The sequence below is a fragment of the Myodes glareolus genome, chromosome 23, assembly GCF_982192425.1.
Source record: "Myodes glareolus chromosome 23, mMyoGla1.1, whole genome shotgun sequence".
In the NCBI taxonomy this organism is placed as follows: Eukaryota; Metazoa; Chordata; class Mammalia; order Rodentia; family Cricetidae; genus Myodes; species Myodes glareolus.
In genome coordinates, this window is record NC_142048.1 from 43,513,809 (window position 1) to 43,537,286 (window position 23,478).

At 39.2% G+C, this 23,478-nt stretch overlaps 1 protein-coding gene across 8 annotated transcripts in view; it reads left to right on the forward strand.

The window, feature by feature from the left end:
* The window catches only part of Unc5d (unc-5 netrin receptor D), a 524,519-nt gene that overhangs the window by 290,553 nt on the left and 210,488 nt on the right, over positions 1-23,478 (forward strand). For all 8 annotated transcript variants that reach the window (XM_048456515.3, XM_048456517.3, XM_048456516.3 and 5 more), the window contains exons 2-3: positions 2,995-3,213; positions 17,199-17,342. In XM_048456515.3, the coding sequence (XP_048312472.3) occupies positions 2,995-3,213; positions 17,199-17,342 (363 nt within the window). The remainder of the gene's footprint in view (positions 1-2,994; positions 3,214-17,198; positions 17,343-23,478) is intronic.

Sequence of the window (23,478 nt, forward strand, 5' to 3'; positions counted from 1 at the left end):
AATAGCTGTCCAGTTTGTTTCTGGAGACAGGCTTTCTCAGTGGACTCTGGAGATCACTGATTTAAGGGCAGCTAGCCAGAGATCTGCCAGATGCTGCCTCCCAAACACATTGTAAATGTGCAACACTTTTCAGTGTGCATTCTAGGCGCATGCATAGCAAGCATTTTATCAGTTGAACCATCTTCCCAGCCCCTTCCCTTTTACTTAAAGAATCCCCAGGTAAATTCCTAAGGAATTTTTCCAGACTTGTAGTAGTGCTGATCAGGTGGGTCCCCATGGATCTAAGAGAGACAGCTAGGGCACCACGCCATCTGCTGGAAGATATTAACAGGCAGGTTCTTCTTGAACCTGGTCAAGTGAGGAAATGAGAAATGGAGAGGCCTGGGGGTCATTCAAAGGGCAGGCAAGGTCCAACAGCAGTCCCAGCTCTCTCAATATGCAAAGCAAGGGAAGAGGATATAGCTTATACTCCACTCTCATTTGCTCCTGTTATTTTGTGGAATAATGCTGATAATTGGTAAAAATACACAAATCTATACTTGTGATCTCTCAAGTATAGATCTATAACTGCTACTTTCACAGTTGTTCTGTGTATTCAAGGATCCTAGCTTTTTCCATTTCCTATGTAGGGCATGAATTGCACAATGTTTCAATAATTACAGTCTACCTCCCTTTTCTGTCTCCTCTAAACATTGGATCTACTGATTCTTAAAGGAGATCTGTGCAGAGCCAGAACATTTACCCTCAGGCTCCTTCATGTACTCCCCTGCTCCTTACCTCTGATGCAGGCTCAACTGGTTTCTTTATCCAGAGGGCCTCGATTAAAATGGAAGGAGGGAAACCTAAGAGTTTTTAGATCTCCCTATGTCTTGTGAGTTAGATGGTTAAAACATGATTCATTGTATAATCTCTTGCCTCTTTGTTTTTTGACATTTTACAAATGTGTTCTTAGTATTTGTTTTGAGTTTGTAACATTTCCAGTAACACCCCTTGTAGTTCCTTCAAATATTCATACATTGTTATCAGGCAAAAGTGCGCTGGTACAAATGTATCTCTGTGTCTGTCTATTCATGCCCCCACTCTAGGTGGGGGAATGCTGTGTGTTCTTATCAATTACCCTTTCGTGAGCAATGAATTATTTCGAACAGAGCTCAAGCCCCTTGTGGTAGTGGAAACATTTGATGTCCATATAAAACGTTTTAATAACTTTATCAGTTCCTCTAATGTGTGGATTTACAAAAGCCTGCAGGGACTTGGTATTTATTGAGAATGGAAATTGGCATGATCAGTCAGTAATAAAATTAATTAATACATGATCTATTTTATGAAGACCATTGTAAATATAATTTAATATAACACACAGACATATACACACCCTTCTGATATTCTATTCTAGGAAGGCTCTCTCCACCTGTGATATGATATGATATATATGTGTGTGTGTGTGTGTGTGTGTGTAATTTATAGATATAAAGATAAAATCAGTGACTTTAATTTAATGAAATAAAATGCTTGTTCCCTTTTTGAATACTTGTTTTATTATTTTTATTGTTTCTTATTGCTCATGTAGAAATTGGCCCCTCTTTTTTTTACAAAAAAAAAAGCTTTTAGTACCCTAAAAGCTTTGTTTAAGGCTGCCCCCTTAAGTTGACATATTTAACAGAAAACAGTCATGTTTAGGAGAATCGAGCTATTATTAACTTTGACTTATCTCTGTGACAAACTTTGTTTATATGTTACCATGGCAAGGAGTCATTTTCATAACTCACAGTCATTTGTTTGGATCCTTACCTAAAAGAATTCCTGAAGTACAGGCCTTTCTTTACATTTTTATATGTGTGTGCCTATTTGATAATTTATATATGTTCTTAAAACAGAACATTAGTTATGTTTACCTCTAACAGTGCTTCCTAATTTTGGTTTTGACTTCAGTGTGAATCAAAATCAATGACATGGGGAAGGACAGGCTCGACTGTGAGGGGCTCATCCATCACTCGATGCTCTCCTAGGCATTGGATTTGATGAGAGAGACAGCTCTAAAGACCCTGCTGGCCTCCAGCCTCTTCCAGCAAAGACTTGCCCTTGGTGTTGAAACGGTTGCCTCTTTGTTCTTCTGTTGGACTGCTCTTTGAAATCCAGGAGATCATCTCATCCTTCCATCTCCTCTTGAATGGCGCCCACTCCTGACCTTCATTTTGTGGTGCTTGCCTGGGACTTCAGTCCACGCTAAATGTAGTGTTGAGACATGAAGGCAGCCTGTACTGTGGCTTTTCCTTTCCCAGGACCTGCGTGAGCACTCCCTACAGTTAGTGAGGAGCCATAACTATTTGCTCTCTGAGTAGTTGTCATTATCACTGTTTATCAGAGTTAGTTTGACAATTTATTTCTTCTGTCAGCCTTGTTAGTATAATGCTCCTCTGATAGAGTATTATAAGGGGGCAGAGAGTGAGTAGAAAGGAGTGCCCCCTTTTCTAAACGTGCTAAGTTGGTAAATTATCAAAAAGTATTATACAAATAGGCAGTTTCATAAGTAAACCAAGCAGAGAATTGGAACTTTGAGAAATTAGGAAGCTCCACTCTCATTACATATGCCAGGAAACCACGCATACATTCTGCGTTTATTACCAAGGTTTAGTGCAGTTTGACATCCTCATTGACTATGAAGTAGCCGTTTAACGGAATAAGTTAGAGGTTTGGCCCCAAAGTTGCTCATCTCGGTTCTTTCCTCCGACACTCAGATTCTAATTGAATCTGGGAGTTCTCACATTCATGGTTTCCATTGTTCAGCAATATGTAGGTGCATCCCCCTGGAGGTTCCATTTTTGCGAGGCCAGCTTTTATTGGATAACCCCTTATGCATATCTTACAATCATGGTATATTGACAGTGTTTTGGCTCAGTTTTTTTTTTTTAAACTGGTGTGGAGTCATCACTGTGATCTGACTTGTGAGTCCTTGCTGCAGGCTGTGTACTGATGTCCTCTTCAATTTTCCAGGAGCTGACAACAGTGAAGTTCTTCCCGATTCCATCCCATCTGCCCCAGGAACACTGCCTCATTTCATAGAGGAGCCTGAAGATGCCTACATCATCAAGAGCAACCCTATTGCGCTCCGATGCAAAGCAAGGCCAGCCATGCAGATATTCTTCAAGTGCAATGGCGAGTGGGTTCATCAGAATGAGCACGTGTCAGAGGAAAGTCTGGATGAGAGCTCAGGTAAGAGGCACAACAAACAGAAGAAAGGCCCCTGAGAAACCCCCTAAGACCCTCACCTTGCGACTTAAGTCAGGGGAGGGGAAGGTGGCGCTAACCACGGGCCATCTTCTTATGTGAAGCTAACGTTGCATCATTTTAGACTCATAAGACAAATGATCTCATCTTTTGGCGACCTGACAGCCCCCTTTGTTGTTTATTCCAGTATAGTTCAGAGCCATTTTTCATGCTCTGTATAACTTCAAACATTCTATGAAGTTAATATTCCCATTAGAAATAAAAGCAGACAGTTGCTGTTTCCATTTTACAAATTCTAAATAATTTTGGAACAAATATTAAATCTTTCATCAAAGCCATTTTAAGCAGCATAATTTCAGTCACTTTTATCTTTCCTCCTGAATGTTACTTTAATGTCTTTATTCTCCACAGCTGGTGGTTTCTGATTTTTTTTTCTCTGAAGTTGTTTTGATTATTCAATAGTGATATATCCAGAACTAGAGTGTCTTGTTCCAGTGGGATTTCAGTAGGAATAGGGTTTAGAATTGTCTTTATTAGTATGGTTAAATTTTGCCATAAATTTATACATGATAAATGATGAGACTATGAACACAGTCAGCTAAGGTTTGCTGAGTGCTCAAGCTATTGAGACCTTATCTAGACAGGCATTATTTCTGTATTTACAATCATTTATTGAGGTATAAAAGATTATTGACTTCTAACAGTTACGAAATTTTAGGTCCAAAGAGATCTTAAACATACTTGAAGTGCTTGTGTTATGTCTCAATATAATATTTTTAAAAGTTTAGATTTACTTATTTTATTTTATTTGAATGTTTTGCTTACACGTATGTAGACATATTGTGTGCATGCCTAGTACGTCAGCAAAGGGCATCAGATCCTCTGAAACTGGAGCTCAGGATGGTTTTGAACCACATTGTGGGTGATGAGACCCAAACCAGGGTCCTCTGTAAGAGTGATAAGTAACCACAACCACTGAGTCATTACTCCAGCACACTATTAGAGATTTCTTTGGCCTGGTCTTGAGACTCTTTTCCATCTATTGAATTGCCTTGTCCAGCCTCTGTATAAGGGTTTTGCCTTTTTTTTTTATTTTATCCTGTGTTGTTGTTACCTCTTGGAGACCTGCTCTTTTCTGAAGGGAAATGGAGGGAGCTTAGATCTGGAAGAGAGGAGATGTGGGGGGGGGGAGCTAGGAAGAGTAGAGGGAGTAAAAACTGAGGTTGAAATGTAGTGTATGAGAAAAGAATCTATTTCAATATTAATAAAAAAGAAATCAATGATGAATAAAAATTAAGCATGCCTTTTTAAAAATAAGTTTTTATATCTCTGCATATAACAGAATATATATGCTTTTGAACCTTATTTTCTCCTCAAACAAATTTCAATTTCTCCTGACCTTAGGTTATTCTTTTTTATGGGTCCTTATTTGGTCAGTTAGCCACATACTAGATTTTGAGTAAGTCAGAAGGCCTCAGTAGAGTTAGAAAGTTTCAAATGAGCTCATTGTGTTAAATGTAACACTGGTAGTCTGGACATTTTAGACATTTCAGAATATTTAATAACAGGAAACATATAGCTCATGTAGATGTGTTGTAAACATATGGAATTGACAACACAAATATTCTAACAAATATGATATAAATAAAGTTTAAGTGTTTTCAGAGAGCTTTGTGACATTGTTGGTTCACAGAATCTGCACGGGGAATGTTATGGAAGGGACATTGCTGACACAAACAGGCATCCGAGATGATGTACTCTGTAGAGGTGTGACGTTTATTTATGTTGTAAAGGTCATTGTCATTAACCAGTGAACACAAGCTTCATGTGTGCACAATAAGAAATTTAGTTTGTTTAAAATGTAATGCTGCTAGTGTAAGAGAGTGGCATTGATCAAGAATGCAACCAGTGATGGAGAAGGCCTCAGAGTTCTTTGGGATGAGATCTGCACTTGGGTGGATGTGTTAGTGGTTGTGATTGTGTTACATTGCAGAAGTGCTGTGACTAGAACAGGCTTTCCAGGACTAATCCTGAAGAAAGGAGAAGCATAAATGAGGAATTTTGGATATATGGATATCCATGGTATAAGCAAAACAAGTCAGAAGCTCGAGTAGGAACTGGATGCCCAGTATAACAAGCACTGTATGTAGTAGCTATGAGTTTAGGACTATTTAATAACGTAGGACTTGAGAACTGATTGGGTAAATAAATGGTGACAGATTAACATCAATTAACCTTTTGCTAGGAGGGTGATATAATTAATCCAAATTACATTGATAAGGAGACTTGTCCATCCAGAGATGGTTGTTGGATGAGCACATTTTGAAGAGCTAATGCGTTCCAGTAAAGAGATAGAGGTCTGAGTGTCAACATAGTTCAGAGGCACGTGAATACATTAGACAATTATCAATGAAGAATGAAGGTATAGAGATGGAGGAGTTGTCAAGGCAAAAGGCTGTGTGAATAAGAAAAGTGTCTAAGAGCCTGTCATCTGAAGCCAGAGGAAGAGAGCGCCCAATCTGACAGAGAATTGACTGGATTATGCAGAGTTCAAAAGGAAAAGAGGAGTTTGCTCAAAATGCTCTTCAGCTAATATTGTGTCAATACCTGTCAAAGGACAAAAATGAAAACATACACACACACACACACACACACACACACACACACACACGAATGAATGAGGAACTGAAGGAGGAAGGGCAATTATCCTCATGCAATTAACCTAATTTACTTGGGACAGAGAGATTAAAATGCAAAATTCTGACTAGTAGAGAAGTACCAGAAGCACATTCCTATGCTTTTGGGATTTGATGAGAGGAGAAGAAAGAAACTGCCTGTCTTGGATGCATATTTCTCAAGAACCTAGCATGCTTGGTAGAATTGTGGGATATGTGTGAGGAACTGGATAGCACCTTGGAGATCATTTAATAGCTTTATATCTAAATGTCTGGTTCTAAGAGGTACAGGTCATTTGTGACATAATTATGTCTAGATAATTATGTGTTCTCTTCTGGTATATTCTTAAACACTTTGAGCCATTTTTCCTACACATTTATCTATTCTTCTAATCAAAATGTCTACAAGTTCTCTTTATTATACAAGGGTGAATTCCATAGTGAGTCATAGTTTTCTATCATTAATTTGCTTAGGTGTTTGTCCCCCAATAGTAAAGCATCATATGTACTGCACTAGGATTGGTATTCCTGACCATATCTATGATCTCCTCAAGGGTGATTTCTTATTCTATGTCAAGTTTCTTATATCACTCATCAGATTCCAGGATTGTGGGTATATTTCCCTGAAGGTGTATTCGACCAGTATGCTAAAATAACCAGACCAGCTCAAAACAACAGATATAATTTAATAATTGAAAATGGGGAAACTCATGGGACTGGAGTAACAGTTCCAATGTCCAAATAGGTCAGGCAAACACCTGCGCTCAGAGGGCGAGTGCACCTGGATCTCCAGATTTTCTTCCCTGGGGCCCAGGTCACCACACCCCCAATTCAGTGTGATTGGTTAACAGAGTTTCCCCATCATTTCCCCATTTTGTCTAAACAACACGATCCAAATCCAATACAACTATATACAATAGGAACAGATACCAAATATAAAATTACAAACAATAAACAATATTAAGCAAGAAATGCATAACAAAAGTTTTACTAAGCATTTTATTTCAAGGAGTCTAAATAATGTATTGAAATTAAGTTTAGCTAAATCATGAGGAGGGTAACTACAATTATCTAATCTTCAACTCCATCAAAGATCTAAGAAAGGAAGTAATATTACTTGAGTCAACAGGAACTACAATCAAGAAACTTCCAAAATGTGCAACAAATGACAGAGACAACTGACTACCTGGGAAATCACCCAAAGTCTCATTTGCAATGCTGAGGCAACCAACTTTGGCTAAGGCCTAACGTAAATGACATACCATTTTCAAAAGTCATATAATTCAAAGTTACCATGTAGAGCAGAAATTCATAAATGACAAAACTAGGAGAGATTATACATGCTAGTTTTTTAAAAATACCAATGGAAAAGAATTTAAATCTTAACAGTTGCTTCTCTGAAAAAAATTTAATAAGCACAACCTTTTTTGTCCATGTCATTTGGGTTGAATAAATAGGAAATAATTATCTCTCTTTAAATATTTTTCACATGTTGTTAATGAAAGTGGCCATTTTCCATATTCTGTGATTATATTTTCTCAGCTCTGTATTAATACAAGGATGGTGTGAAGAGCAGCAAGAAGCTTGTAGATATTTATCCCAAATCAATACATGAGTACGATTAAGCTTAGAAACAAAATAGCCATAGGTATTGAAAAGCAGAAGATGCATTATCTCCACGGGGTTCTCCACAAGAAGAAGATGCTGCGACTGGATTATCCTTACAGACTTAATGGCTTTTGATGAGATCTGTAAAATAATCCCTTACAATTCAGCAAGACTGAATGGTATTGAAAGGACAAGGACAAGAGACACCATTTGACCAGAGGCACAACAGGAATGGTCCATGTTCTGTTAAATCCATGTAAGAAGTCCCTCTTGACCCATCTTTGAACATGTTACTCAGTTCCTAACTACTAGAATTAATATACTTTTTGGCATATGGGCCTTATTTCTTCAACAATATGATGGGAATGCATAGGGCCTGATAGTACTGCAACTCACCCAATCTTTAGTGTTCTGAATTGGAAGCAATAAGTCCTTTCAGTTGTTAAAAGCTGCAAACTGCCTTTGGTCTTTCTGGTAATTTGGACCCGTCATCAACTGTTCAAATAAGAAGAAAAAGGATTGTGTGTTTTCACGCAATTTAGCTCGGAAAACCCTGAGCTAGAGTTCTTTCCTGCAAAAAAATACCATTTGTTTGACATGAGTTACTGTGTTTTCCCAGACATGGCTATACCTCTCCGTAATGTACACTCTTGGTTCTCTGCACGAGCCCAGGGATCCTCGCTCATTTGTTCTGCCTCATTTCATCTGGAAATATGGGACTCCTCTTCCTTGTGTTTTGCTTCTGTTAATATCTGGAAGCTTCGTAAAGGAGTAATCCCAACCCAGGAATCACGCCTTGTGAAATGGGAGGTAGATTCAAGTAATACAGCAATTAAGGGTCTTAGTATATCAGGTGCACATGTGCCGCACAACACCACAAACCCCAAAACAAATAAGCAACACATATCATCTTCAACATTATGTTGAAGGAAATGCCTGTTTGCAGGAAATGTCTGTTACCAATAAGTTGAATCATTTCTTTATTGCCCAGCAAAAACAAAGACGTTTTTGTTATCGTCTAATTTTTTTTAAATAATATTTTGTGCCTCTTTCTTTTTTGGCCCTAGCGGCATCGAACTTGACTGTGTGGGTTGCTTTGTATTCTAGTGTGTCTAGAAAGGAGTCTCAACTTGGCGAACTTTTGTTTTTTAAAGAATATAATTTCAAGCACTCCACTTTATGTTATTCCTTTTTGCACAACTGGAACCTTTCTCTTGGGATAAAAGGTAGTGGATTGCACTGAGAAATGGCTGAGGAGTAGAAATAAAAGTGTATTAAATCTTTGAGTTCATATCTCAGAACTTCAACGCTCTGGTGATGAGGATTTGAATATAGTATCTTCCAGGAAAACCATCAATGTGCAGTTGCCTCCAATGAGTCACAAATCACCAAGGCACCTTAGGGAAACATACATTTTAGCCCACAGAACAGAGAACTAATCAATCTCCAGAGTGTTTTGCTGACATCTGTGGGTTTAGAGCTCACTTTTATAGAAACGCCCTTACTCACCACTCTGTACTTCATCTTGTTCATCATTGCTTCTCAGGGAAGACTGACACATTCTTAAAAGGTTTGTAGACAATCATTACTAATTCCATCCATAACATGTAGCAGACTCTGAAGGACTTGTCTCCAGGGTCTAGTTTAACCTTTCTTACAACAGCAAAGTTTGAACACCATTTCCCTCCAATCTATCTTTGACAGGCCTAGAAGCAGACTCTTACTTCCTGACACTGGCCAAAACTACTTAGGACAGGGTCTCTCTGTGTAGCCTAGGCTGGCCTAAGCTTGCCCTGCAGCCTTTGATCATCTTGATCTCCTAATATCCCATCTACCTTCTTTTAGATGCTAAATTCTTGAACAATGATTTTGGGATAATTTTTTAGTTTTTTCTGTTCACATAACATTAAGTTTATTTTTTTGAAAAAAAATAAAGTTTGAATTATAAAGATCTCAAACAAAATGAAACACAAACAGTGAAGATAATCTTATGGTCAAGAATGTGGGTATGGATGTTTGGTGACACCTAGATGTGTTTGGGATATAACTTTCCTTTAAACAAAGGTCTCTATTAGATGGTGAGTCTCATAGCTCACATGGCTACTCTTCATGTTTCTCTTGATGTAAAATAGAGTAATAAATACATTTATCACCACTTCTTTGAAAGTTAAAGAACATAATACATGTGACTTGTCTTTAGCCTAGTACTTTGTATATAGTAACATTAACTTAAAATGATGAAAATGTGGTATTTTAAAACATTTTAAAAATGTAGCAAGTCTCTGATGATTCAAAAACTTACTGTCACCCTTTGACAAATCAAAAAAGATTAATTTATTAATTATTTGACTTCATTGGATAATAGTTTACTCTTTGCATATTGACATGACTAACACATATCAAATAACATGTGTTCTGAACTTAGGCTACAAAGAGGCAATTTACATGGATGTAGGAAGAGAAAATCATTGACTAGGACATTGGAATCATGATTGTCTTTGTCAGAATGTAATATGGCATAGAAGCAAGTCATGTATGAGATGGAGTCCTTTAAGTGACCCCACGTAGTCCATTTCTGTCTCTGAAAGTTTCTCCTTCTTGCTATTAAAAAACAACACTGTCAAGTTAATTTGCTTGCCTGTGCCAGATACCTCTGAATTGATTGATTCTAATCTCTGGTGTAGAAGAAACGAGAGCCTGGGTATATTCTTTGTTTCTGTACTTAAGTCTGAATTTGGGGTGCTTCACCAGAACATGTGAAGTACTTATTATCTTGGGGAAACTAAAGAGAATTCATTAAGTATACTGCACACACACATTCAAAGGACGGAGGTGTGTGTGTGTGTGTATGTGTGTGTGTGTGTGTGTGTGGTATGTGTCAGAATATATTTTAATCTTGTTGCTAGGATGAGGAGGCAAAAGACATTTAGCCCTAATTAATCATCTGCCAGTAAAATGAAATATGGCTCTACCTTTTAATTATCTATATTTAATTTGCTATTTTTAAGTAGCAAACTCTCCTGAAGACAGCTAACTAAGTCCACCCAAGATATGGAATTATATTTTCATGACATTTCCCTCTACCCAGAGATTTGTAATTCCATATACACGGAGGTACCATGCATTCTTAGTGAGCAGTGGAGTCCTGCCATACAAAGTAAGCTTCACAATGAGCATATTTGGAGCATTCGAGAAGCCTTTTCTTCCCCAATATATGATCTGGTAATATTCTGCAGTTCTGATGTCATAGGAGATGCCAGACTGAATTATAGGCGGGATGGCTTAAAGATCTGATCTTCTTTCGCTGGCAGCACATTAATAGCTGCAGTCTTTATAGGCTGTTTGCCATGGTGCTCTCAACACCTGTGACAAGGACAGACCTGGATGAGGCATTCCATATGTTTGTTTTTCGAGTCAATACCTGTCACTGATTTTTTATAGAATCTTTGATTAATTTCTTATAATATGCTGCTTAAAACAAAATTAGTTTCAAAGCCTTATTATAATAGTAAATAGTAATGTAATAATAAAATGGCAAAGGGAATGGGCATAGTGCCATTATAACAACTAAAAATGGAAATAAGTGATATATTATTCAAAATATGAGGAAACGTTCTATGGCTCATGAACATTTTGAGGCTCTAAACTTGGACCCATATGAGATAAAAAGAAAGTGTTGCCTTGTGTAAGTGATGAAGGCAATTCTTCCAGGAGAGTGGATGATTTACTGACTGCTCAGAATAAGGAGGAAGGAAATGAGGCCACCACAGAGCAAAAATTGTCTATCTGAAAAACTGAGTTCCCTAAGGGCTTGAGGATCAGAAGAGCAAGCTCGTGGATGCCAGAGGCTAATGTCTTTAGTGGAGAACTGGGTTCTTCCCCCCTCTCTAAGAGCTGAGCAAGGCCTTATTACTCATGAAATTGTTTTGCTGTGATCTTTTGGAATTTTTTCTACAGAAAGCGAAATAATCATTCACCTGGTTAGTCATTCCATATACTTGTGAAATATCACCATCTGGAAAAGAAAGCATAGAGTATGTGGAATGCGGCTAAAAAAGATCCAAGAAAACAGGTCCAGAGTTCCCCATAAGAAGAAAAAGTGCCACTCAAATCAAGGTTACTAGGCAATCGCCAATTGCATGTGGTTTGGAAAACTGGAAACGTATTAAAGGACAGAGAAGGATGCTGTCTTCCTTCTTGGAGGTGCTTAGTCTGTATAATAAGCTGAGCATCCTACCCAAGAAAAAGTCAAGTGAGAGAGGGAAAACTGCGAGGGTGGTGAGCCCATGGGAGCCATTTCGCATCCCTCCCCCAGCGCCCATCACCAGGTGCATCCATGCCCTGGCTACAACAATAACCAGGGCAGGATGCTAGTGCTGAGCTTTGTGCAAGTGTGATAATGAGCTGTAGAGAAAAGGCAGGAGGACAGCTGTTAGTAGGCACCAGGCTGTCGTCGGCGTGGCTCTGAATGCTAAATACTACTCCGAGGTGCTTTATGTTCTCCTCACCAAGTTTGGGTCTTACAGTATGGCTGTGTGGCCTGCCCGTTTATTGAAATTTTGCCAAATATAAATCATTTTGATTCTTTCCTCTTCACTGTTTTCTTCCTCCCTCTTCAGCCTTGAGTTCTGAAACATCTACCTTCAATTAGTTTGAAATTCTCTAACTCTGTGTCTCGCAGCAGGATTAAACCTGTTAAAAGTAACTAGTGTTTTCCTACCTGATAAATAAGGGGATTAGCGCAGTAACTGCTGTCAGCATTTTTCTCATTTAAACAAATAAAGCTGACAGATGATGAAGCTCTGTGCTGCTCTGTTATGTTTAGAACATGCAGAGTGATTATTCATTTGCTACCAGCATTAGTCTATCCTCAACTAAGCCGTCCCTGAGCTCGGGAAGCTTATTAGCATATCAGTACCATAGTTATATGTTTATATTCTGTGAGACTCTCCTCCATCGCAAAGGCTGATGGGCATAATTTGCACAATAACTTTAAAGTATTGGGCTTTTCCATACTTAAGAGTTACGCAAGCTATTAGGTACCATGCTACTCTTCTTTATGGGATGCCAACTTTCATTAGCGTAGAACTTTTGTACTACTGTAACGTTTCCTACAATCTCGTGAGCTGCCATCTCTGGAGGTAAAATGAAGTAGATAGCAGTGTCTGCTTGCAGCATAGGTGGGTGAACTTCAGTGGAGATGGTAGGAGCAGTTCCCTTAAATAGAGACGCTCTGCTGAGACGTTTCTCAAGTGTGGATGCAGCTTCGCATACATACGTGTGTGTGTGTGTGTGTGTGTGTTTGTGTTTGTGTGTATGTATGTAAATGTGTACATATGTGTGTATCATAAAAGAACTGAAGATTTGATAATGAATGTTCTACTTTTTGAGAAAGAGGCCCTATTAAAGTACCATTATTTTGTTTTTATGGGGAAAACACCATAGATATAAAGAAATCGTAATTATTTTTTTAAAGATTCTCTTAGAAGGAATGGTCTGATCAACCAAAAACCTCATGTTAGAAGGAGGCCTCATCAAGACAATTCATATGCATTTGTATGTATGTGCGGTGTGGTGTGTGTGTGTGTGTGTGTGTGTGTGTATCATTTGTGACCTGCCACCTTGATGATGCTGACTGGGAGACTACACTGTGCTCAGGAGCAGTGATTTGTGTTTGCTTTGCTTTGTGGCCCCTGAAAGAGCGTCCAAAGTGGAGCAGTGGCTGAACTGTGCTGATGCTGAATTCACAACCTAAGGCTTTTCCTCTCGATATTGGATGGAAGTTGGCAGAGAAGGAAAGAAACAATAGGGCAACCTAAGTCTGCTCTCCGTGGTGATGAGGACTGCTTTTCTCTTCGATCTCCCCAAAAAACCCTGTAAATGTCTCTGTGTGTAATGGTCACACAGGGTTCAGGCCTTGCTGATCCTATGGGTACCGCTCTGGTGATTGTGCCTGTGTTTGCAAACCAGTGCAGACTTTGTGCCCATCCTTGATATAGCTCCTGTGCTCCAGACCTGTGTTCCCAGCCCTAACCCCAGAACTATGTGCCACCTAGAGATGAGATAGGTAACCCTTGTGTCACCAGGACCCGCTGTCATTACTCGAATTAGTCAATCCCAGGTTTCACCACTCTGCCTTTTCAATTCCTTTTCATGGGAACCAAAGTAGGAAAGCTCTTGTCCAGTTTCCCGCACCCTTCTGCCTGCTGTTTGCCCTGGTGCTTGCTTCTCTGTGTCGCTGAGTGTGGCATGCTGGGCCTGTTTCTTGCTAGCTATGTACACTTCTTCCTTCATGACAGGCATTTCCATGTCTGCATGTCTAAACACACTTGATTAAAAGAGATTTGAGGTATCCTTGGTTGGGGGAGGATAACAAACGGGTGGTCTGGATGTCGGCTCTCCGTGTTCTCGGACTTGCAGATGTGACCCTTCTGAGCCATTCTGAGGTGGATTAGAGAGACTCACAAGATGGACAATGGGAGAATGGAAGAGTGGCTTGACCGCATGTTTGCATTTCAAACTTATCATATGCTGCTTTAAAATGTTAGATATATTTTTGTACAAAACACTGGGGCTTTGTGGCATTGTTTTATAGGCACATAGTGTCATTTGACCCTATCCACCCACCTCCACCCCCTCATCACCCTTCTTCCATTTATTCCTCTCACCCAATATAGCCCGCTCCTACTTTGCTATTTGTCTTTGTTATGTTTGGCAGTTTGTTTAATGTGATGATCTCTGGTTCCATCCATTCTCTTATAAATAAATAACATAATTTTGTTCTTAATGGCTAGGTAATAACCTATTGTGAATATATAGCACATGTTATTTATCCATTCATCTGTTGGCGGTTCCCTGAGCTAATTTCATGACAGCTATTATGAGCAGTGCCACAGTGAACACGAGGTATAGCTGTCTCCATTGCATGCTGAGTTTAATTCCTTCGGGTATATACCTAGGAATGGTATTAGCTGGTTCATATATCAGTTCTGTGTTTTGCAAAACCTGCATACCGATTTCCATATTAGCTGCACAAATTCCCATTCCCATCAGCAGTGAGGGGCCTGTTTCACAAAGTATGATGTATTCTGTATCAGTAAGTGTCCCGGAAGCAGGGCCATAGCACACTACCACTGCTCGGTCTCTCATCTGTGCCATTGGTACGATTCTTTCTTCTCTACTTAATGTTCAAAACAGGTTATCTGAAATGAAGAACAAGATGGAAGCAAGCCCTCTTCTGTAACCTTACTCCTCTCAACTCCTCCACCTCCTGTAACAATAGTGTGCCCACTCTTTGCCAATTTCTAAGGAAACAGCTGGGGGTTTTTGTTTGTTTGCTTGCTTGTTTGTTTTGTTTTTCAATGTGCTTTATTTTTAATTCCTGTTCTCTCTTTCCCCCTTTGCTAAGCCACGCTTCCATTTCCATCCCCTGGCCCTACTATGTTTTCTTTTTTTTTTTTTCTCTTCTGGAATGAGACTTGGACTCGTCACATAGTAGGCAAATGCTGTCACTCCCCGAGCCCTTTGCCTATGTGCAAGGATGGTGGAAATGCAACAGTAACATCACCTCTAAAAGTTAATGGTTCTCAGCTTTGGAGAAATCCACAGATTTTAGGACACGATCTTTTAAAAAGAAAAATGCAATGTACATAGGATCTTCCCACAAGAAGGAATGTGGATTGTCAGTAGACAAGGAGATGAGTGCTGTATGGTTCCTCCTCTAACCTTAGGAAGCTGACCTGAAATTATATGTAATGCTTTATGTGTCTCTTATTGCATATCATGAATAATATGTAATTGATTGTGTGGCAAGATGTTTTTCTCCATGGGACTAATTCACCTCCATTCTTACTTAAACTTTGCCATGAGCAGTGGCAGGACTGCGGTCTACTTCTTCCATCCATAGTCTTTGGCTCATTTTAATTATTTCAGGGTGGTTGGTTGGTTTGTTGCTTTTCTTGAGTTTCCTTTTTTTGCTACTTTTTCTCCTTGTATTATTGAAAATAGATTCTTCTCCCAAACAGTAGACGCCGTTTCTGTTCCTCTACCCCTCCCAGTTCTCACCACCTCCCCTCGTCCCCAAATCTACTCCATCTTTATTTCCCTTCAGAAAACAGAAGACCTTCAAGAGATAACACTCAATCATAACAAAATAGAATGCAGTAAGACAAGGCAAATTCATCTGCTGTCTGGATTCCTTTTTAATTTAAAGCCAAATTAGGCATTTAATTTTTCTTCAATTCTTTTACATGTTTGTCTTGTATCTATAATTAAGAACATGAAATTCAGTACAGGGACAGGCATTTCATTGTTAAAAGGCACAGTGTTGGGGAGGAACTTGGACTTCCCACAGGGCAGGAGACCCTGACTTCCCTAGGGGACAAAGAGGGAGGAGGAGAGGGAGGGGGGGAGTGGGAGGGCGTTGGGAGGAGGGGCGTAAATGGAAACTTTTTATAATTTAATAAAATTACAAAAAAAAAAAAGCACAGTGTTAGTTTGTAAGGCCGAAGCAGGAACAACCACCAGCTCCTCCATCTATAAGCTGTAAATGTAAATAGATGACTGTCTCTCTAAGTCTTGCAGTTGGGGGGGGGGGGTTGTCTACATCTCTGGGATAGAAGAGCATCTTCCATACTTTGGTGATATTCAGGTATAGTGAGGAAAGATGCAGAGTTTCCTGTGGTGCTGGGCCTTCATACTAAAGCTTTGACTAAGTCCTCCTATCATGAAGCCCAGCGTCAGCCAAGTGTCTGTAGACAGAAAGGTTTGTGACCTCAAAAGATAGCCCCTTGTTCATCATTAGTTAACTGATGTTAACTAAGTTGGCTAGAAAGAATATCCCATTTCATCCCTGACACTCCATGAAGATTGGCTAAGTCTCCCAAAGAAAGAGCCCAGTAGTCCTTGATCAGAAGCCTGAAGATACTTTAACTCCCAAGTTAGAAGTACCAAGCAGATTTCTACTGACTAGAAGGAAAATGAAAATTCATAAAAATCTCACTGAAAGATTAAAAGTCTTCAACTTTATCCCAGCTCACAGGTATATCTTTTTTGTTGTTTCAACATCTGCCCCAAGTCCACTAAAGCTACTACTCTTAGAATTTTCCTTGGTTCCTTGCCAAGGTTGTTAGACATCTATCAACTTGTCTGATTCCATTTGCCTTGAGTCCCATTGGCTTCGTTGTCCTCAACCTTTAATACCACTGTTTGGGCCATTGCTTGGAATCTTGGCCTGTTTATACTATCTCTCACCCACACTGTGTTTTGCCCTTCAAGCCACACTATTACAGTGACCCTTGGCTACAAAACCCCGTAACCTCTCTAAGAACGACCTGGCACTGTGTCCCTGAGCTTGGTATGTGGAGATGATTAAGTTCTAGACATTACCTTTGGTAATGCATTTCTCATAGTGTATTTTGTACAAAGACTGAGAGCACCAGGTTAATGTAAGAGGAATGCTGTTCTATTGCATGGCACGTGTTGGCTGATAATACTTTGTGTATGCACTTTACAGCCTACTCAGTTCATGGAATTTAATTAGCAGTAATATATTACTGTCGCTGTAATTAAAACCTTGCCTTGATTAAAAACAGAATTGTTTAATTAAAAAGAAAAGGTTTGACTAACCTTAACTTTGTGATTGAGCAATACAGTGGCCTTACCTAATGTTCTCTGTCTCCGCAACAGGCTTGAAGGTCCGGGAAGTGTTCATCAATGTCACCAGGCAGCAGGTGGAGGATTTCCATGGGCCAGAGGACTATTGGTGCCAGTGTGTGGCATGGAGCCACCTGGGAACATCCAAGAGTAGGAAAGCTTCTGTACGCATAGCCTGTAAGTACCTTTGGGCATGACCTTGGAGTGTAGGAATATGCACAAGAGGTAAATACAGTTGATGAGGCCATAGGCTTCTGGAGAATGTAGATGAGAGGGAAGCAAGATGAGCCTTCCTATTTCCAATCAATTTAGTGTTTAAAATATCATTCGAAATGCTTGATCATTTTCTCCAGACAACAATCAGCACATCAGTGTGCCTAAGAGATTCTGCCTGAATTTTCAGAGCTCCAGTGTCTTAACAATGCCAGGAGAACATGTTCCAGAGAATAAGAAGCCAACACAAATGAACTCTGCTTCTCCCCATTCATGAAGAAGCTCAGGGGGTGTACACGGGGAGAGCTGAGCAATGACTGTTTATTCTACTTTCCAGCCAGTCCGCAAAAATAAGGCATTAAAGACATTAAGGGATTTTTATAGCCTGCTGTTAAATCTTTTCTTGGCACATCTTAAAACATGGAAATGGGTTTTAAAGCTGCATTTGTTTGACCCATGTTTTAAAAAAATAAAGCATAGTTGAAAAATGATGAGGAAACAAGAAAGAAGGAATCCGCTTGTCTGGGGAATTCCAAGATTTCTCTATCATATTTCAGCATCAATGTCTTTATAATCTAAGCATGATTTGGTAATACAAAAACCTGCCCCCTACTAAATGGTCTTATTCCTCCCATTCCCATTACTCTACCTCTAGCAACAAGCTGGGAGGTGTGGAACAGAGTTGCAGATACCCTTATTGTTGTTATATTCAAATACTCTCTTTAGAGTGCCATAAAGAATATAGGACAAGAGGGATTTATGTGAGGACTGAAGGAATTCTTCATAGCAGATGTTGATGGTTTGGGGAATAAGAATAAGAGAGAAATGCTACTTGCAGAGACATTTATGCTTCCTCTGAACTGAAATCTTCCCCTTAAAATATGCATTTCACCTTCACAATACTGGTGATTTGGGAGGCCGCTCCTGGATGCCATGTGGGTCCTCATTGACCAAGAAGAGGTCACCTCATAAGCCATCTTCAGTGTGACAGTCTTGGGAAATATTGTCCTGTAGTTATTTAGTTGATTAAAATTAGCTAAGCAATATTTTAAAACTTCTAAGCAGCAGGTCAACTGAGAGTGGGAGTGTGCAGGAGTCTGTGTGCATTCATTTGCCCCTTAATAAATCCAGGCCAGTGTTCCCTGTGGCCTCAATCAGGCTAACCAGAACATTCAACCCTAGTCAAGGCAAGGTGTATATCTATAGTGCTCAAGTCAAAGAGAGTACAAGAAACAGCATGAAAGATTTCAACACTGGCTCACTCAGTTTCTTTCTTCTGAGCTTCAATTTTCTTCCTCACCTTACCTTCCTTCTCCGAAGTAGATGCCACCTATTCTTTGAACTATTACAAATATAGTCACTCTTGTCCACATCTGGCGTCTGTTTCCATCCTCCTCACTTAATTCTGATTGCTTTGTGCCTCTTAAAACTCCATGTTTTTTGTTTATCAACTTCATCAAAAAAATGCTTTAAAACTATCTATTCTAATTTTCCACTACCTTGACTGTACCCATTACACTTCATTCTTCCAAATACCTCGTTGTTGCATGTGGCAACTTTGCCTTTCTGACGCATGCGATCTGCAGTCAGTTCTACATGTTTATTCGAGCAGGAAAGAAGACATGGCATCCCTGCTCCATGTCAATTTTTTTTCTGCTTCATCTTTATTTTGTACAAGCAGACAGCATAGCTCATTGTCCTGGGTCTCAGTATCCCCTGATGTGAATTGGTGCCTATTTCATGGTACTCACGAGAACTAATTATTTAAACTAGATGTCCCAGAGAACACTCTTTGACCACCGTCTGCTGCCTGGTGGCATGCCTGAGCCTCTCCAGAACTATTATGTGTGCTGATCTTTGAAGAATTTAATTGAATGAGTGTTCTAAGTTAGCCTTTACTATGCTGCTCTTCTAAGCAGGACAGAAGCAGAGAATAGAGAATATTAATAATGGAAAAGGCATGTCACATTCTGTCACTTTCTTTTTAATCATTTGACCTTTGAAGACTTCTGAGATACTTTTCTGATAATAATCCTGGGATTCTCCCTGGAGATTTAGAAAAAAAGTGTGTCTTTTTCATATGATAGGATCATTTGTATATAAAATAATTTTTCAGGCAAAAATTGCCAGAATATCATTATAGCCCATATTATACAACTTATTTAATGTGTTCCCTAAGAGTGTTTGCAGCATATTTTTAATTTCTTCCTATGTAGCAAGTTAGAGGCTCTTTAATTTATTTAAAATTATTTATGCAAGCCAAGACATGATTTGTCATTAAATATTGCATTTGACTTGGGGACCAATGTGCATTAAAATGTAAATTGAAATTTAACTAGTGTCGTGGCATCAAAAGTGTACGTGGAGGTGCCTTCAGCATCTTCCTTGGATGTTTTATTTGCTGCCAGGAAAAACACTTTAAAAATAATTTACCACTTTTATTAGACTGAGAAAGAAGAGTTCTGACTTTTATGTGTAAGTACTTCTTAGCAAATAGCACATTGCACATGAGAATCGTCTTCATTCTCAATAAATGAATAGGCAAATTAAATACAATTGTTACCATGTTTCTTCTTTTTAAGATGGCTTTTTTAAGTAATAGAGGCATCTTAATGTGCTAAATAATTATTGATGGATGAATGGAATTTATGAGCGTGAGAGCTATCATCCGAAGGGACTTTACAATTTACTGTCATTTTCATAATATTCAGTAAACACTTCTATTTCAACATCTGAGCTCCTTAGGCTTCCTGCATTGAGCCAATGAGCCATTAAGGATTTAACAAATTTTAAATTGCACTGGGCAAAAGCGTCCAAGGCAACTGGGAAGTTGAGCTGAGGGACATATTGACAGGAGCATCTTGATGTGATCATGGTTACTAATCTCTTGGAAAACATCAGGAGGCTCTCTGGATGATGTTGCTTAGAGATTGATAGATTTTACAGGGAAGCAATGGGAAGAAAAATCTTCCCTTGATTTTTATGACTCATATGTTCTTCAAAACGGACCCTCTTGGGGGTAAAACTTACAAATGCAGAGCAGTGTTTTCTCCAATAGATCTTCTGGATCAGGCTATGGAAGAAGGCCCAGGCAACTGTACATATTTGTTATGGATTTTGTGATTCAGTGCACAGATATCATTGGGATGTCTAGCCTAGGAACAATAGTCCCAAAGCATCAACATACACCATCATGCCAGTCATTAACCAATGTAGTCCTCCAATAAGGCTAGAATTTCAGTTCAAATAATACAGTAATCCCATAAGGTTTCTAATTGGGAATTTCTAATAATCTTCCTAGACTTGAGTTCTGCTAGTCAGTTTCTGCCCTGTAGTTTGAATAACAAAGCTGAGAATGCCTTTATGGAACATTGTTTGAGGAGTTTTTATTTACCCACTTGGCCTGGTATACACCTTCTTCGTTCAATTTGTTGCAATACGTTAGACAGTTTGACTAAAGAGGATGGTCACTTAGCAGAGTACAACAGAGAACCTTCCATCCATCCATTGCTTGGGTACTTTTATTGTTAAGCCCTCTGAGTTGTCTTCTGCTGAATAGCACCTTGAGAATCATAATAGAAAACGTGATGAGCACTTGAGTGTTTTCTTGAGGAATGTGACAGTTGTCCCCCCTTCTCTTTCATTTATGAGTCAGTTGTGAGCATCCTCATGGTCAAGCTCTAGCGTACACACTTGTTGGGAGCCAGTGTGCCTGACATCCCTCTGAACTGTTTTCCTGTAGTTGTTCTATTTTATAACAGGGAGAAGTTGGCTGGCCATCAACTACTGGGGGCTGGAAATAGCTGAGACCTAGTTACCAAAGTGAGTTTCAGAAGGTAAAAATAGATAAATAAAGCCAGCCTACATTGACCGCCACCAAGCTGGCAGAAGTCTGTCTCTTGGGAACAACTCCCACAAGCCCTCCCTCATCCGTCTGGTTCAGCTGGACTGGAGAAGACAGCACGCTGTGGCATCTGCTGCTGGACCTTTGTCAAAACTAGGAATACTCAATTATCCGTAGTTGTTTATTTTCATGGGTGAACATTTGGCAGCTTAGTGTTATCTTTTTTCCTTGTTTTTCTTTCTCTCCTTCAGCTGCTTTTGAGATGTTGTACCTGTGGCATTAAACCTTGGTCAAGCAAACCCTTCTTGACACTTGGGTACTTTTCCTAATTTGGGACTGGGAACTAAAGGAAATATTTCTATGTTTTATTTGAGTCTTTTCTAGCAAGTTGATCACTTGGGAGAATACTCAGTAGGAAACCACTATTTTGTTGATTTAAAAAAAAACATAATTTGATCCATGCTGAAAAAATGTAAATACGATGTTTTTTGAGATGCCTCTAAAATATCTATGCAATTGTGCCAAGAATGAATGAAGAAATTAGGAAAATCTTATTTGCAGCCATGGGGTGCTCTATACTTACAGGCTGTGGTGAAAACAGGATTGTTTCCCCTTGCTTCTGGGGGATGGCTTCCTTTAGAAAATTGAAGGAAAGTAAAAAACATTAAGTTGTCTCAATTGTGCATCTCAGCTTTCGGACTTAAATAGTTTCATATGCTGAGAACTGCCAATGTCCCTGCTTCCTGCCTGAAAAATTAAATATGGGGATAAATAAATGCTCATACACTTTTCAGATGTATCTTCTTATATCTTTCTTTTCCCATGACATCCTTACAGGTGTACTGCCACCTGAGTGAGTGATACTACATAGAATAGTGATTTTCAACCTGTGTAAGTCGTGACCCTTTTGGGGGATCGAATAACCTTTCACAAGGGTCACGTATCAGATATCCTGCATATAAGATATCCTGCATATCAGATATTTGCATTATGGTTCATAACAGTAGTAATGTTATAGTTATGAAGTAACAACAAAAATAATTTTATGCTTGGAACTCATCACAACATAAAGAACCATATTACAGGGGCACAGTATTACGAGGGTTGAGAACCTCTGGCTTATATGCTTGGAAGCAAATGCTTAGGTTCAGAGGTGTGAGGCTTGCTTTCCTTGTCTTTGCTTTGCCTGTGTTCATTGTTCTCCCTGGAACACATGCATAGCCCCAATCTCTTCATCTTTATTTGAGAACTATTGTATTTGCTGCCTTATTCATAGAAGCCAGCTTAACTAGTCTCTTAACCCTGATGATCTCACCAGCCTCATAAGCCAATTTGGACATCAAAAAGCTGATTCTCTAGTATCCTCAGCTTCCAAATTTCACAAATTAAAGTGTCCATCTCTGTCTTTCCTGTTTTTTTCTCTTCCCACAGCTATTTTTGAACTGTTTTTATGATATCTACAATCGAAGTTACTTTTATTTTTGAAATCATTTCCCTTTTTAGATTATGAACTTCCTCAAGGTTCCAACATTTCTTTCTGAGTCTCTTACAGACCATATATATCAACTTTGTAGTAGATATTTCCTTGGATAGAGATGCCATTCACACAAAGCCTGACTCCTTTTCATGAAAGGGCACTTGTTGGTTGGTTATGATGATGATGCCCAGCTGTCTGGCTTCCTTGTGAGTCTGTCGCTAAGGAGAAAATGGGAGAATCATCTTTGGCTTCCCTTGCCTGGAGCTGACCACTAATCATGAGCGCTGTAGTAAAGCAGAGGTCAAAGGAAAAAGGAAGTAGTGAAGCATCATAACCATGTTAGCCTATGACTTACATATGTGACCTCAGCGGCTTACACCGCCAGCTCTACTCCAACACTCTTTAGCAGCATACACCTCCATTATGGAAACCAGTCTTTAATACCTAGTATAAACTGCACAAAAGCTTGAAACCTTATTTTTTCTATCTGTGGAAAAATGTCCATAAGTTAAGAAAGACAATATTATATTTTTCTTCCAAAAGTCAATCATTTCCTATAGCCTCATATTAACTTAAAGGGTATTATTGAAGGATGTGAGAGTCTTAGCCTCTGAATAATGTTGTAAACTATGTAAAATCATCTAGTCATGGGAAGAATGATTGTTGAAATACAGCTGCAGTCCTGTAGCTAAGCTGCACACCAAGGGATGGAGCTGTATCCACCTGAAGCCACTCGGATGCCATTTTCTTGCCAAGTCCTGCCCTAATGAGTATCAGGG